At 35.4% G+C, this 17,716-nt stretch overlaps 2 protein-coding genes across 2 annotated transcripts in view; both read right to left on the reverse strand.

Moving 5' to 3' along the window:
• Positions 1-4,767: 4,767 nt before the first annotated feature.
• Positions 4,768-17,716, reverse strand: part of LOC132615028 (heat shock 70 kDa protein 4-like) — a 60,624-nt gene continuing 47,675 nt past the window's right edge. Inside the window, exon 3 of the mRNA XM_060329580.1 lies at positions 4,768-4,779. The gene's annotated coding sequence lies outside the window, so the exon portion shown is untranslated. The remainder of the gene's footprint in view (positions 4,780-17,716) is intronic.
• LOC132615029 (CASP-like protein PIMP1) lies at positions 9,188-17,381 on the reverse strand. Its single transcript, XM_060329581.1, has 3 exons — positions 17,215-17,381; positions 10,494-10,623; positions 9,188-9,463 (listed from the first exon to the last, which is right to left on the reverse strand). The coding sequence occupies exons 1-3, from the start codon at positions 17,379-17,381 to the stop codon at positions 9,251-9,253; spliced, it is 510 nt and encodes a 169-aa protein (XP_060185564.1). The 3' UTR covers positions 9,188-9,250.

A 17,716-nucleotide genomic window follows, 5' to 3' on the forward strand; every position in this document is an offset into this window, starting at 1 on the left:
CTTTGCTATCACAGTATAAAGCAATTGGTTGTGCAACATTCACCCCAGTTCCTTGAAGAGCCCTGTTAGCCAAGTTACTTCAGCTACTGTAGCTTCCATGCTCTTGAATTCAGCTTTAGCAGAGCTTCTTGATACAATTCCCTACTTTTTTGACTTCCAAGACACAAGAGCATCACCAAACTTTGCAACATAACATGTAACTGATTTTCTTGTCTCCATGCAAGTTGCCTAATCAGAGTAACAGTATGCCACCAGTTGCTGAGTCTTAACAACAGGCAAAAACAATCCTAATCCTGTTGTCCCTTTCAAATATTTGACAACTCTCAAATCAACTTCCCAATGTGATTGTTTTAGAGCATACATATGCTGACTCAAGACCTGAACAACAAAGGCATTATCAGGTCTTGTCATGGTTAAATACACGAGTCTGCCAACTAGCCTTTGATAACTTCTTCAATCTTCAAGTTCTTTGTCCTCTGATGCTACACCCTCATTCACAAATGCATCATACTCCACAGATGTAAGCTTTTAGTTAAACTCCAAGGGTGTAGACATTAGTTTGCTACCAGACAAGCCCATTTCTGAAACAAGCTCAAGTGTATCTTTCCTTTGACCCACAAGAATCCCCTTATCAGACTTAGGAATTCAATTCCCAGAAAATATTTCATTTCCCATAGATCCTTCATTTTGAACCTTCTTGAAGATCATGCCTTACTTGTTCAATATACTTCAAGCTGCTCCCAGTGATCAAAAGATCATCAACATAAATGAGAATAACTACCATAGCACTGCCAAATCTCTGAGTGAACAAGGAGTAATCAAAATGAGACTGTTGAAATCCCATGTCTACAAGTGCTTTTGTAAGCTTTAACTTTTATTGTTTGGGAGCTTGCTTGAGTCCATATAGGGACTTATGCAGCTTACAAACTTTCTTACACTCCCCCGGGCTTGGAAATCCATCTTCAACTTGCATATACATATCTTCCACCAAATCATCTTGAAGAAAGGCATTGTGGATATCCATTTGGAACCAACCACCCTGAACTAGCAGCTACAGCCGCCACTGACCTGACAGTAACCATCTTGGCTACAGGAAAAATGTTTCTTTATAGTCAAGGCCCTCTTGTTGATTATATCCCTTGGCTACTAACCTGGCTTTATATCTCTCAACCTCTCCAGTAGACTTGTATTTCACCTTGAACACCCATTTGCATCCTATGGGAACTTTACCATGAGGAAGATCTACAATGGACCAAGTTTTGTTGCCCTGAAGAGCAGAAATATCAGCTTGCATAGCCCCAACGCAGTGAGGGTCATTGCAAACTTCTGCATAAGAGCATGGTTCATGCATAGTTAAATAAGCAGTAAGAGAAGCCCTGTATGAAGGGGACAACTTATTATAACACACATAAAAGGACACTAGATAAGGGCAAGAAGTTATTTTTGACTGTACAATATAGTCATTCATCCAAATAGGAGGTTTGACACTTCTAGAGGATCTTCTTGGATCAAGAGGAACACTAAGTGGAGAGTCAGTGTTAGAGGTAGAAGTAGGAGAAGGAATAGAGGTAGGATTAGAAGAAGAAGTTGAAGTAACTGAGGGTAAAAGATTATGAGTCCCTACAGATACAGGTGAAGTAGGTTCATCAGACTGAATGATAGAAAGCGTTATGGTAGAGTGAGTAGGTGTAATTTTATCGGTGGTTGATAATTCTAACACTGGAAATGAGGGAGAAGAGCTTGTGGACATGGTCTTGAAATAAAAAATATTCTCCTTAAAACACAACATCTCTGCTAACTAGAAATTGTTTAGAATTAATGTAACTCATGCAAAATATAGCTCTTTTGAGAAGAGGAATAACCTAAGTGCACAGCTGGAAATGCTCTAGGACAGAACTTATCATGTTTTCTCATATTAGTAGTGTAACATAGACTACCAAACACTCTAAGATGTTGCATATTTGGTGTTTTATGAAACAACATTTCAAAGGGTGATTTACCACCTAGCAATGCAGTGGGAATTCTATTCAAGAGATATACAACTGTGCTCACACACTCACCCCAAAATTTTAAAGGAATAAAAGCTTGAAACCTCAAGGCTCTAGCCATGTCAAGTATGTATCTATGTCTTCTTTCAGCAATCCCATTTTACTGAGGGGTATATACACAAGAACTTTGATGTGTTATTCTAAATTCTGTCAACAAGGCATTAACCTCAGCATTATAGAATTCAATGCCATTGTCACTTCTAAGACATTTGATTACAGTATTGAACTGATTTCTGACCATTAAAATAAAGTTTCTTAATACTACCACTGATTCAGCTTTAGAATTTATTAAGAAGATCCAGGTGAATCTGGAATGACCATCCACTAGTGTCATGAAGTATCTCTTACAATTATGAGTTGGGACTTTATAAGGCCCCCAAACATGAGTATGCACAAGATCAAAAGAGTTAGCAATGTAAGTATACAGTGCTTTGCAATAGGACATACAGTGCAACGATGATCTTTTATTTTGGAATCAGAAATATGCAACCCATAAATATTCTGTAACACTCTCAAGGGTGCGTAACCCAACCTCATATTCCACATATCACTATCAACAACAAGATCAGTTTTACAAGCAGTTACATTGCAACTTTCGTTAACCAGGGTCTTATTTGTAATACTAGACAGTTTTATTTGTGATACTGGAAATAGTAGACAAACATGAATTATTGTTGACATTCTTCTTCACCAAAGCTCCTTCAAACTTCAGAATATACATCCCTTCATTCTCTCTACCAATCCCCAGCACCTTCTGGTGAGTCGTGAAATTACGCGATATTCGATGCTAATTCTTTAAGTTTTTGCGACTCTTTAAGCACTTTTGTTGTTACTTTTTGTGTTGTTATGTTGTTTTGTAGGAAAAGATGCCCGGAGAGCATAAAAGAGCAAAATGGATCAAAATGGACCAAAATGGAACAAAATAGAGCAAAACAAGCCAAGTAGCTGAAATGAGTGATCGGAAGAAACCAAGTGAAAAGAAAGTCAAAAAGAGGCCAAACTGGACATTTTTTGCAAAACTGTCAAAATTGGACAGTTTTGCAAAAACGGGACAGATTTGCAAAACTGTCAAAAGTGGACAGTTTTGCAAAAACGGGACAGAACTGCAAAAAACGGGCAGAACTGCAAAAACTGAAAGTTGGGGCATATTTTGTCATTCTTTTGAACTTGGAAGAATTAGAGGAGCTACAAAAAGAGAGCTTGGGGGAAAACATTATCATATTTGGTCATTTTGCAAGTTTTGGAGGCTAGGGTTTCACCTACACCATTGGAGGAGAAGATTGAAGCACTTTAATGAGATAATTCTTAAACCTTTCTTCAATTCCTTGTTTTGTATTGAATATTTTAGTGTGTAGTATTTTATTTCTATACTTGAACCTTGTTTATGGAAGTATACATTGTTAAAGTTTGGATTGAAACTCTTGTTTTGCTTAAGTATTGAATGATTTTTATTCCTAATGAATTGGGTTATTGTTGATTTAATTAATCTCGTTCTTGAATGTTTCCAAAGGGATTAGCTAACCCTAGGACTCACCCATTTACTTAGATTGAGCTCGGAAGAGGAAATCTAGGTTGGGAAAGATTAATTAACAAGAATTTGGATCATTAAACCCATCTAATAACTTGAGCTCGGAAGAGGATAGTTACTTGAGGTTAAATTGATTGTGCCTAATATCACACTCTAAGGCTTGGAAAAGCTTAGAGTGAAATTCATTGATTTGGTTGGAAGACTTTCAATGAGATTTTAGAAATCATTATCTATCAACACCAAACCCGCTCTTAGTTGTAAAATTATAAAATACATTGGATCGTTACTTGAGTGTAATCTCCTATTATCCATGCTTGTGGCCATTGATCATTTTACTCGCTTTCTAGGTTAGTTTACATTTCCGCATTAGTCATAATCTTTCTCAAAAACCCAAAATATTATCCATCGTTTGGCTTTAGCGTAGTTGGTGAAAGTTCCTTACTTTCTTAATCGCCTAGCATATTGTTCCCTGTGGGATCGACCCCGACTCATAGTTGGGTAAATATATTGCATACGACCGTGTATACTTTCTCTTTGAGGAGTGTATTTGGACGTTATCACCTTCCCACTTGAGATTTCCTGAAGCACACAAAAGTCAGGGAAGAAAGTTGCCATACAATCTAGTTCCTTAGTGATCTAAGAGACTGAGAGGAGGTTATATTTGAACTCTGGTATGTATAAAACATTTTCAACTGTTTTATTCTTGAATATTGATGCTTTACCAATGTGAGTGATAGGGCCTTGTCCTCTAGTTGGTAGATTAACTCTATTTTTGTGAAGTTCTGTCAGTGTTATATATGTGTCTAGCAAATTGAGATTGCGCACCATATGATTAGATACACCAATGTCCATTATTCAGTTATTCTTAACTAGATTAGATAATAAAGCATTCACAGTACCGGCAGTTCCTACTGAAGCTACATTGGCTACTGACTCTGGTTACTTATCCTTCAACATTGATATGATTTGATTATACTGCTCTGGAGTGAAGAATGGAGTTGTTGGCACTGATGCTGGTCCAGAGGAAGAATGCGTGTATGCTTGAGAATCTTCAGTGCATTCAGATCCTGTGATAACATTATTTGCATAGTTTGAAAGATTTCTTCCTTCTTTACCTTTCTTCTTATGTTTGAAATCAGCAGGGTAACCATGTAATTTGTAGCAGTTATCTCTGGTATGCCCTTTGTAGTGAAAACAGTCACACACCAGATGTGCTTTTCTAAGATATCATCCACTATTTGGATTGTAATGTCCTCCCCCCCCCCCCCCCCCCTGAGCTGCTTCCTCCACCAGAGTAACCACTACTGCCAAAGTAACTACCACCTCCTGAATAACCACCAGAGTGACTTCCACTTCCTGAATTACCACTGCTACTAGCATAACTTTCTCCATGATTATTTGTAGTTATGAAATTACCACCTTGTGCTCTATTTCCCATTAGAGCAATGTGATCTCTAGCATCAACTTGACCTCCAAAGTTATTCACATTCAATCTCTGACTTTCAACATTGGTAATCATAGCAAAGCTTGGTTTATGCTAGGAGTAGGGCTCATCAGTAAGATTTGGCTCCTAGTCTGTTCAAATGACTCGTTTAATCCCATGAGGAATTGCCACAACCTTTGGTTCAGGAAATGATTAGAATATTTTTTGGATTCAGGATAAGCACAGGAAAGGTGAGGTGCTATAGCAGCAAATTCATCCCAAAGTTCCTTAAGTCTAGAGAATTATCCAGATACTGAAGCTACTCCTTTTCTAAGAGTAGCAATTTCCTTGTGAAGATAATAAGCCCTATACGCATCTATTTTGTCAAATCTCTCCTTCAAATCCTCCCAAATATCATGTGCATTAGATGTATGAATAACACTGCTAATTAGACTCTTAGAAACAGTGTTCATTATCCATGCTAGGACAATAGCATTGCATCTATCCCATGTTTCATGTATGCTAGGATCATACATTTTCTTGCGACAAGTTCCTAACACAAAACCTAATTTGTTCTTTCTTCGTATTGCATAGATTTACTCCAGATTGAGTAATTTTCAGAACCTACAAGCTGAATAGAGATCAGAACCACACCTTGTGTATCTGAAGGATGAATGTATAGTTGATAATTGTGATGAACTAAGTCCTTTGAATTTGTAATTGTTTGCACTGCATATTGATGAATTTTCTCCATTTGTTGGATTCGTCATTGCGAAGTTCAATTTAACAAAAGATGAATGAATTTACAAGCAATTGATCGAGTATCAATCAGATTTTCACAAATTCTTCAATTGCAAACCCTAACTTTGCGAAGAAGAAGAAAAAAAACTTTTCTGATTGAAATTCACCTCGACTCAATACACACATGTATTCATCATGAACTAGCTGAGCTTGCGATCCTAACCTTGCTCTGATACCATGATGAAAGCTCAACAATGGAGTTCAACAGTAATGGAAATATAATGGAGAAGAGAGAAGGAAACGAAGAAGACTCCATTCACAAGCTAAGATGAAAAATGATTCTGTTACAAAAGCTACAACTAAGAGAGGTAACTGCCTCTATTTATCTTATCACTAACCGACTCCAACTAATAATATAGTAACTAACTTCATTTAGCTTACTAATTACAATTAGTTAACTTAACAGCCTTTTGCATAACTAGCCACTTTCTCAACACTAAGTATAATATTTACTTATTTAGTGAAAGTATCGGCGCCAATAAGTTTTTTTAGGTGCAGATGCACGTATTTGATAACTAGGGCTGGGCATAAAATACCGAAAACCGAATTATCGAACCGAACCGGCTATTTCGGTATTTCGAGATTCGGTAATTCGGTATTCGGTTCGGTATTCGGGACTGAAATATAAAATTTAATATTTCGGTTTCGGTATTCGGTATTTATAATTATACCGTTCGGTATTCGGTATTTACCGAATACCGAAATTAATACCAATAAGGCCTAAAGGAGTAAAGGACTAAAGGCCCATTGTAAATAAATTTCCGGTCTAGCCCAAACCCAATAGACTATAGGAGTAAAAGTCCTAAATCTATCTATACCCATTACCCATAGCCCATGCCATCAGTTCACTAAATCACTTCACACTAAATCAAATCCCTAAAAACCACTCACCATCCACCAGTCTCCTTCTCTATTAATTCTCCCCATCTCCAACCATCCACCAGTCTCACCACTTTCATGGCCATCAGTTCTACTTCACCTCAGCTCCAACTTCCAAGTCTTTTTTTCTTCAATACCCATCAGTTCTTCAATTTCGACCCACACACAAAAAATCCCTAATCTGCTAATGCGCTTTGCTGCTACTTTCGGGTGATCTTGGTTTGAGCCATTGGCATCCTTTCCTTTCTTAAGTACCTACAACGTTGTGAATTGTATCTTCAATTTATTGTAGCAAGAGGAGCTCTAGAGAACATTTGCTTTATGATAAGGTAAAATAATTTTATGATGATGGGAATGAGCTGTAGAGAACATTCCCTTCAACCATTATCTAATGTCTGCTTAAATTTGTTTTAGTAGCCAATTTTGTACATTGTGCTGCAGAATTTTGGTTATTGGCGGTTTCATATATTGTCCCGTCTACATCACTTGTGTGAAAATAATATTCTGAGAGTGATCTTATGATGGTTTGTAGTTCTTGTGTTCTTATGCTTATGAATGTCCTTGTCAAGATCTTATATATCTGAACTGTGTGGTGCTGACTTTTATTTTTTAAGTTTTGGGAGTTGGCAGTTATGATGTGAACTCTAAGCTTAATGGTGAATGAATGCAGCTGCTAGCAAAAAAATGGTATTACCGAATACCGAACCGAATCGAAATTTAATTTACCGATTCCCGAATTACCGAACAGAGGTTTGAAAGTTCGGTATTTGGTATATACTTTCAATTACCGAAACCGAACTTTAAAAATACCGAACCGAATACCGAACGCCCAGCCCTATTGATAACTACATTATAAACTTGAAGAAGTAGGAGAAGAGAAGGGCCTAGTAAACAATAACTTGTGTATGTCTGTATGACAAAAGGTGGAGTTAATCTTATCAATAACTTATTGATCGTGAAATTATGATTGGTGCAGAATTGATTAATAATGAAAAATTTATTTTTCTTATTGATCAAAATCATAGTGGAAAAGAAAAGAAATCCATGGACAAGAAATTATTCCCCATCGAGCTTAGGGTGTTTACAGAAGGATAGCATATATATTGGGCTCGTAAAACACGGGGAGTTCACCTATTGGGCTCATTTCAGACCAAGAATGGTGGATGTTATGGAAAATAGCTAGTAAGGGCTGACAGTAGTGATTGACAGTAGTAGTTGGTGGGACGACTGACGATGGTGATAACTAATAGAAATGCAGAATATTAACGTAGCTGATTGTGGTAATTTATGGTGAAGATTGTAAATGGTGACAACTGATTGTGATGATTGATAGCAGTGATGAATGTGGTTGAGAATGGGTAGTTGTTGATAGTGGTGGAATGTCGTGATAGATATAGTGTTATTCAGACCCATTAAGTAATTTAAAATATGAACAAACATATTTAGCGATTGAGATATGAATTATTAAAATTCAGACCTAAATATAGAATTACATATCTTCTAGCGCAAAATTTTGAATATTTATCTTAAGAATAGTGATCTTTTTTTAAAATTTGATTCTAATTCCTTGAGTCATGAAAATATCTGCCAATGCCAATGCCAATGCCCATGCGTTGGTTATATAAAAGAATTCATCTAAATCATCTTGACTAGAAAGAGGAATATAGAGATTGAACTATACCCCCGGTGAAATTGAAAAAACAAATAGAGGAATAGCTTCATATCTCATATGGAGGTGTGTTTGGTGTGGACCAATTTTTTTTATGTTTGGTTGGTTAAAATATTTTGAAAGATATTTTCCCTAAAAACATAAGCTCTTAAAAAAAATCACGAAAATGACTTTCTTAATAGAAGTAGGGAAAATAAGTTTCATAAGTGTTAGTTTATGCAGATTGTGTCCCCCCACCCACCCACACCGTCCACCAGTACCCTGCCACCCCCGACACTTGACCCCACAACCACTTAATTCCCAACCCTCCAGCACCCGACCCCCATTTTGTCCCCCATTTCGTCCACCTCTCATTCTCGTAGTGTTTGCCTAAAGTATATATATAAATATTCTTGTGATAATATTTTTTTTCTTTTTTACCACATACCAAAGAAAATAAATAGTTTTACTTATTTTTTGGAAAAACATTTTCCCCGGAACACACATTGTCCTTCCTATGAAACACACCCTTATTGTCATGTTTAGTTTCAATGTACGACTTGTTCCATGAATCTTACTACTAAACTGTTGTGGTACGATAGATAGGAATATAGGATTAATCCTTCAATGGAAAGGAAAAAATATCTAGCAAAAAATACTTGTTCCCTTTAATTGATCTAGCAGGATGGATAGGGATATAGGATTAATCCTTTAATGGAAAGGAAAAAATTTCTAGTAAAAAATACTTGTCCCCTTTAATTGATTTTATGCGGTATAAATTTAAATTAGTCGAACCTACAAAGCGGATACAACTAACTCGCAAAATAAAAGAATGAAAACATATGTAAAACTTTACAATAAGCAAATAAAGATAATCTTCCAACGAAGATGTTTAACAAAAGAAATTAAACAAATAATAGTAGCTAGCAATCATACATGTAATCATCCTTAAAAATTTTAAAGGAGATAAACGATGAAATCATTGTGCATACAAATCCACCGAGACAAAAGCTAGCTGCTGCATTTTCTTTGTTGAGAAAATCAACGGTAACCATGGCACGACTAGGCAATCGATTCAAATCCACCGTTAAACCAAATCCTGCTGCTGCACCCGTACCCACAATCATCGACATTATCTGCTTAATTATGACCATCACGTAAAAAAAAAGATTAATAATGATATATTATACTCATTACCCACTACTAAAAAATCTCTGTTTTCCAACCGAAAAATGTTTAGTGGCTATTTCCCACTGAATATCGGTGGGAAAAACCTAAATAATAGTATTTTCATACGGAAAAATTAGGAAGTTTCCAAGCGTTTCAATGGGAATATATTTCTCACTATGCGTTTTCTCAATGAGTTGGTTCTGTGGGAATGAGGTGGAAAAATTATGTTTTGTAGCACAAATTTCCCATTGAGTGCCGGTGGGAAAACCTCTATTTCTAGTAGTAACTTATATATCATGAAACATGAGTCACTTAGTCAAGTAATTTTAAAGGACGACAGCTCGATGCACAAAGTATTCCCTATTCATGACATATGGTTCGAAGAAGGAAATATCACTCAGGGTTTAAGAATTAGAGACTGATTCCACATAAGTCAAGTAATATATGTATGAAAATTTGTGAATATGAATGGAAGAGTTAGATTGCTCTCTATTCTTACTTCTTAGTCCCTCTATTCTTCCTAAAAGAATGACATTATTTTTTTATTGGTCTGTTTAAATGATTATTTTTCAAAATTTTGAAATATATGAACTTCACATTTATTTCATAATGACAATTTTTTATGGTCATAATGTTGCTCCTATTTCAATTTGTTTGTCATAGTTTGACTCTACGCACGAAAAGCATTTGACTATTAAACATGCCATAACACCTTTGACTATTAAAGTTTATCATTACGAAGATATAAAAATATACTACCATTCTTATTGGAATAAACTAACAAAGATATAGTGCCAAAGAAATTAAAGTGGAATGGAGGAAGTATATTATGTTTAAAACTACGAGTTAATAAAGTTTTATAACCACATAATATTATAAGCATATTTAAAACCATCAACTCAAAGAAAATATTTTTCTTAAACTCCCCCGTTCAAGCTTCGTAATTCACATAAATTGATTTGGGATGTATTAAATAAGTGAGGAAGATGAACATACCTTGTCAGCATATACATCAAACTGACTGAGTTTATCACAGATGCAATCTCCAGTCTTCGCTTGGATTATTGCAATTGCAGTTTGTAGGAGGGAATACACAAATCCAGCAGCAGAACAAGCAAGCATGTAACTGTAAACCATCATTTTATAGCATCAGTATATAATTCTGAAAAATATTCTAAAGATTTAAATAATATACATGAAAATCTAAAAGTATAATTATTTTTATACCATTTTACTAGCAATAGCGTAACTTATTATTACTCGATTTTTAATACTACCATATCAAACTTGTTATAACGAGTTACAAGTTCTTATAAATTAACTTAACCTGATCTTATAAATAGTCTATACACAGAAAACTCTCACCAAATCAATATATTCACAGGGCTAGAGATTAGCAATAATCGTATATGCGAAATGAAAGATGCAACCAGGGGAGGAGCCAGTAATTTCACAAAGGGTGTTCAAGTATTGAATAAGGTCAACCAGTAGCTAGAGATTTTCAGCTAATGATAGATTCCCTTAGCCTCACGGACATGAAAACTACAGGAAGAGTGTATACATGGACAAATTCACATGTGTGGAGCAGAATAGACAGGACCCTATGTAATAGTGATTGGGTTATGGAATATGGGGCAATGACAGCTCACTATAAAGAAAATTACTTCTCAGACCATGCTCCTATGCATCTGGAACTCACCACAGGCAATTTTCATGGAAGAAAACCGTTTAGATTCATCAATGTACTGGGAGATAATGATAAATTCTTAAGCACAGTCGCATCAGTATGGAATCAAAGGGTCCAGGGCACTTATATGTTCCAGATTTGGCACAAGCTCAAACTATGCAAGAACCCCTTGAAAACCTTGAAGCAAAGTGATATGGGAAGTGTGGACAATAGAGTGGAAGAATGCAAAACAAGATTATTGGATGTGCAAGCTGAATTGTCTTATAACATTGATGCTGATCTAATTGAGGGAGAGAAGTTAGCAATGGCTGGCCTTCACAGATGGCTTGGCATTCAGGAAAGAATTTTAAGACAGAAATCCAAAGCTCATTGGATTACCGAAGGGGATGGAAACAACAAGTATTTTATCTCTTGTATGAAGGCTAGGGCTAGCATTAATAGTGTTGTGGTGCTAAAGGATGAGGCAGGTAATACACTTCAGAGGCATGAGGTGATTCAGAGGGCATTCTTACAGTTTTATAAGTCACTGCTAGGAACAGCTGCTTTAAGTACTCCAGGGATTGACTTGAACATCATCAGGAAGGGCCCAAGTTTGACCAGACAACAACAAATGGACATGTGCAGGAAAATTACGCTCGATGAAGTAAAAGCACTGTTTTCCATAGATGACAATAAGGCACCAGGGATAGATGGATTCAATGCTTGTTTTTTCAAGAAGACTTGGAATATAATAGGGCAAGATGTCTACAAGGCTGTGCAAGCATTCTTTATGGAGTTTAAACTGTTAAGAGCCACAAATAACACAGTGGTTACATTAATACCTAAATCGACTCATCCTGAATCAGTGAGAGATTTTAGGCCTATAGCCTGCTGCTCAACAGTTTACAAGATCATTTCAAAGGTTATATCTGGAAGAATTAAGGGTGTACTGAATGATATAGTGGGACACAGTCAATCAGCCTTCATACCAGGAAGATTAATCTCTGATAATATAATACTCAGTCATGAATTAGTCAAGGGGTACACTAGAAAGCAGTTATCTCCTAGATGTATGATTAAGGTGGACCTTCAGAAGGCATATGATTCAGTTGAATGACATTTCATCAAACAGATTCTACAAGAGCTAGGCTTCCCTAGGCAAATGGTGGATTGGATTATGCTATGCATTTCAACAGTGAGCTACACATTCATGATCAATGGGAACCTGTCCGAAACAATGCAAGCCAAGAGAGGGTTGAGGCAGGGGGACCCCATGTCCCCATATATTTTTGTTCTGATCATGGAATACCTCAACAGATGTTTGAACACTCTGAACAAGGAACCTGAATATAATTACCATCCTAGATGCCGAAAGTTGAACATTACACACTTGTGCTTTGCGGATGACTTACTTATGTTCACTAGGGGTGACCTCAAATCTGTACAGCTACTGAAGAACAAATTTGAGAAATTCTCTGAAGCATCTGGGCTAAAGGCAAATCTGAGTAAGAGTCAAGTTTATTTTGGAGGGGTTGATGCTACTACCAAGGAGAACATTTTGCAAGCACTTGGTTATGAAGTTGGAGAACTACCTTTTAAGTACCTCGGGGTGCCCTTATCTACTAAAAGACTTACAGTAGTGCAATGTAAGCCTTTCATGGCAAAGATAACAGTAAGAATCCAATCTTGGATGGCGAAAGGATTGACATATGCAGGAAGACTCCAACTCATTAGAACGGTCCTGTTTGGAGTGCAGGCTTATTGGGCTCAATTATTTCTGCTTCCCCAAAAGGTGATGAAACTCATTGAAGCTATCTGTAGAACATACCTATGGACAGGGGAAGCTGATATCTCTAAACGAGCACTTGTAGCTTGGAATACTGTATGTTTACCTAGAAGTGCTGGAGGGTTGAATGTCCTAAACCTTAGGGTGTGGAATCAAGCAGCAATATGCAAGTTGTTCTGGGCTTTGAGTTAAAGAAAAAAGAAGTTATGGATTACTTGGGTTCATACATATTACATAAAATACCAGAATATACACTTGATGGATATTCCTCAACAATCCTCATGGATGGTGAGAAAGATCTTAAAGGCTAGGAAACACTGAACTACCATGTGCACGAACAATCAGCTTGTCAAAGGAGGGAAATTCCAAATAGCTTGTGCGTATAAATGTCTTAGAGGTGAAGTGGAGGATGTATCATGGAAGAATTTAGTCTGTCACAATGTCGCATGCCCAAAACAGGTATTTATTCTATGGATAAGCCTGCATCAGAAGCTCAGGACAAAGGACAGATTGACTAGATGGGGAATAGATGTGGATAGTAAATGTGTTCTATGTCAAAATGCTGATGAAACTGCTGAGCATCTCTATTTTGACTGTCCCTACTCCAAGAATCGTCCAGAAGTGTGCTTAGCTGGGATTTAGAGTGGAAATGGGTAGTTAAGCAATCCGGAGGGAAGCAAGCTAGACACAAGCTACTCAAAGCCAGTTTTGCTGCTGCTATATATGCTATATGGATTGAGAGGAATGCACGTGTCTTTCAGGGCCAGACTCGCCCAGCAGGAAATCTACTACACTCCATGAAGACTGATCTGTGCACGAGAATCCGGAACAATGGACAGTTGTTTAACTTTGTCTGCTCACTGTAGTAAGTAGTTTGTTAGTAAGGTTACATAGGATTTTCGTTAGTTTGTTGAGTTGTTAAACATTGAGAGGGGTATGAGCTGGTGTCTCTCCCCTGGTTTTGTATTTCTCACACGGGTAATTAATAAAAGTCTTTAATTCTCAAAAAAAAAAAAAGTATTGAATAAGTAGATTTCTTTTTGATTTTTTTTTTTTTTTGACAAATGGGTGCACGGAAAAATTAAAATCAAACTACACAATACTAGTAATTGATTTTTTAATGAATGGATGCACCAAAAATTTTAAATCAAACAACACAATATTTAGCTTTAATGGGTTCATATCTAATTTAGTATGAAGTGAACGGACAAAGCAAAAAAAATAAGAGAAAGAGAAAAGAGAATTCAGCCTAGAATGAAACCACTTTTAGGCTTCAAACTTTCACCGGCTTCTGACAACGAAAATGATAGCTGCAAGACACGAAGAACAGAGAGCAGAATCAGGTATTTTTATTTTTAATTTCTCTGTGGAGCCTTTTGCTTTCTATTTTGGCAGAGTTATAGAGAATTTTAAACATTTGCTTATTACCTTTCAATAAAACAAATACTTTTAAGTTTTATTCAGAAAAGTTAATGAAAAGAAAAAGAAAGCAAAGACTAATTGGTTGGGAATCCAACGGCTACTGATACGTTTATTTTTCTTCAGAAAAAGTGTCAAAAGACAAAATAACAGATTTATTAATTGTTATAGCATAAAATTACTTACGTGTAATAGAAAATAGATATAGAAAGTAATTAATTATCCTTATATTAAGGGATCAATATTTATCTTTGGATTAGTGTGCTCTTTTAAAGATGCAAATAAAACAGCAGCCGCGCTTGCAGCTACTGGGATTCCAACCTTCGCGCCCAGCTGGGCATTACTTTCCTGAGAAGGGTGTTCAAAACATTATGTATTGTGATATACAGTGGCATTTTACCTATATATATATATATATACTAGTTGCAGGAGGCCCGTTCTAAGCCCGGGCCCAAACTCAAGATAGAAATATAATATGTAATTTTTCTTAAATAAGTATTTTGTGTTATATTTTTCTTTCAGATAAATAATTTAATGTAATTGTAGGTTAAACATATCTTGTTGATAATTTTTCATAAATATTAAAGTCTCTTCGTAGTATAATTCGATAATTTTCAAAGACAATATATTGATGAGGAAGCACGTTTAGTAGAAAAATTAGCAAATACCAAAGGGATGCAAGTGATTAGGTATTCCATAAACTAACATGATTAAGTATATATGATAATTATAAGTCACGAATATTATAAATTAAAGATTATTTTTGTATTTTAATGAATTTGTGAGCATTTAATTTTTATTTATAGATAGAACTAATTTCTTTTGATTATTTATTATTTTTCACTCATTATTTTATGCGTCAAGTGTTTATGCTAGTTAAATGTGGTTTTTAACTTTAGTTTTAGACGAAATTCAAGAAATGACCTAAGTTGATTAAAACGAACCTCAAGAATCAATTTAGCTCTTATTTATATTTTATGCTTAAATTTTTTTTTCTTGATTAACCAAACAAGAGATTTAAAAGACAATCTGATCTTGATTGATACGCTACCTTCATTTTCAATACTTTACGACACCATGTAATAATTTTCCTTTCTATATTTATAAGCACATATATATGAGCTTGCTAAAGAAGCAAAAATTTGGAGGTTTAAAACAAATAGAGAGTAAAATATGGAGAGAAGCATACGACATAGAACATATTAAATGTAAAGTAAGACATAATAATGCATCAGTTAAAAAAAAAAAAGTTTGCTCCAAAGTTATCTAAATTAATGTATAAGGACAAATAACGTAAAAAGGTACTCTTCAGTCCCTATTATAGATGTTTTTAGCTTGAACACACTCCTTAAGAAATTACTCACCCCAAAAAAGTAAGAAGCGTTTTTACTAAATTATTCTTAATTAAATAGAACTAATTTAATATGGGTTCTTAGTTATGTAAAATTTACTTATCTAAATAAGAATATTAAAAGTAATTTATTTTGTACTAACTATAAAAGTTAAACGCATACTCCAAAGTAAACTTATACTTGAGTAGATGAAAAATAATGCTGCAGCAAATTGGTGAAGGATTAGAATTATTTTTAAAAATTTTAAATGTAATTCTAAAATGGTTGATTATAAAGAAAATGCTATATATTAGATCAAAAATACTTTAGAAATAGAAATTTAAGGTTGCTGATCGCTGGATTGCCTCTACTGTCTACTGTCAAACATTTTAAAAGGCGGCTTAAAAGAAAACCCCACATCAGAAGGTAATTTCATCTCTTACACGGAAGATATATTTTCTCCGTCCCAAAAAAATTATTCTATTGTGATTTAACACGAAATTTAAGAAATAAATGGAATGTGTGGTCCAAAATAAATCTTAGATATTTATATGCCTGTAAATCATTTCATAAAGTTACATTATTTCTAAATATAGAAAGATCTAAATTTTTTTGGGACAAATTAATAAGGAAAATACACAATTTTTCTGGAGTAGAGGGAGTATCAATTAAGCCTTATAGAAAGGCATGTAAAGATGGACTTATTTACAAAAATATACAAGACAATTAAAGTAATAAAATGGAAAGCAAGGGCAATAAATAACCAGCAAAAGTTGAATGGACGTGGGACCCAATTTAAAAAGGTCTATGAGGGTCTGGTCTTCATTAATGAATGAGGGCAAGGCATGGAAAAGCCAAATTATAGCACCCACGTGTAAGCAAGCATACAAGGATTTGAAATTGTACCCATAAAACAATAAAGAAACACAATTCCTGAAAGACCCCTGTGAGGACGACCAAAGCAGCTATCCACGTTTATATTAAGTAGTAATATAAGCGTAATTTTCCGGCGAAGGGTGTTCGCCTGACCACCCTTATTAGGCTGTAGCTCCGCCCCTGGATGCAACTATAAAAAGGAAAGTTTGGTGTACGAATCATTCCACGTACTTCATGCATGATGACGGGAAGAGTCGCACCCCAAGGGGTTATGACATAAGTAGCCTACTCTTCTGCAAGCATCGGTGACTAATTTCATGTATCGAACATGTAACTTATAGGTCACATGAACACAGCTTTATTGTTGCTCCGAGGTTCCCAAAGATAAAATATGCAACTATAAAAAGAGCAATTCATTGTACAAAGCATCCTGCATTCACACAGGGTCTGTGAAAGCACCACACCCCCAAGGAGGTGTTAACATAGGCAACTTATCCTGACGCAAGTATTAGTGATTGATTTCACGGCTTGAACCTATAACCTAAAGGTCAGAGACAAATTTACTATTGCTCCAAGATTCCCCTAAAATGAAAGATGCAACTATATATGTTAAGGTAAAAATCAAATATATATACTTACCGATAAGCATAGAAATCAGAAAACCGATACTTGACTTCAACATCACTGTGAAATACGGAGGCAACAGTCATATCAGAGGAGGAAGTTGTAAGGATGGTGACAGAAGTTGCTAAGCAAACAAATGAAAGAACTCTTAACAAAAGATTAACAATTGCTAAACAACCCATTTTTCCTATCTCCCTCTCTCTCTCTCTCTAGATAATTTCAAGTTCTAGAAATTAATATGAAGACATAATTTGCTATAAACTTTATCATATACTAACAAGGAACATTAGAATCTTCATTATTGTCTCACTGTCGAAGGTTGACACAGCCTTACCTAATTATAAGCGGATTTAATAATGATAGGCAACTAACTGTAAGGACTAGTTCAATTTGATTCTTTTCATTTGAAAAAATAAATTGTGTAAGTAGAGTAAAAAACTAATATTTTTTCGTATATATATAAACTATTGAATTTACCTTACATAAGACAAGCTTAGAGCCTTACCTAATTATAAGC

Source organism: Lycium barbarum, chromosome 10, assembly GCF_019175385.1.
Source record: "Lycium barbarum isolate Lr01 chromosome 10, ASM1917538v2, whole genome shotgun sequence".
Lineage (NCBI taxonomy): Eukaryota > Viridiplantae > Streptophyta > Magnoliopsida > Solanales > Solanaceae > Lycium > Lycium barbarum.

Excerpts from the sequence above, each read along its gene's own strand:
- LOC132615029 (XM_060329581.1), bottom strand. The coding sequence starts at position 17,381 with ATGGGTTGTTTAGCAATTGTTAATCTTTTGTTAAGAGTTCTTTCATTT. Across the intron at positions 10,624-17,214 it reads TCTGATTTCTATGCTTATCG|TTACATGCTTGCTTGTTCTG; the intron begins GTAAGTATATAT and ends GATGGTTTACAG. Across the intron at positions 9,464-10,493 it reads TTGATGTATATGCTGACAAG|ATAATGTCGATGATTGTGGG; the intron begins GTATGTTCATCT and ends ATAATTAAGCAG.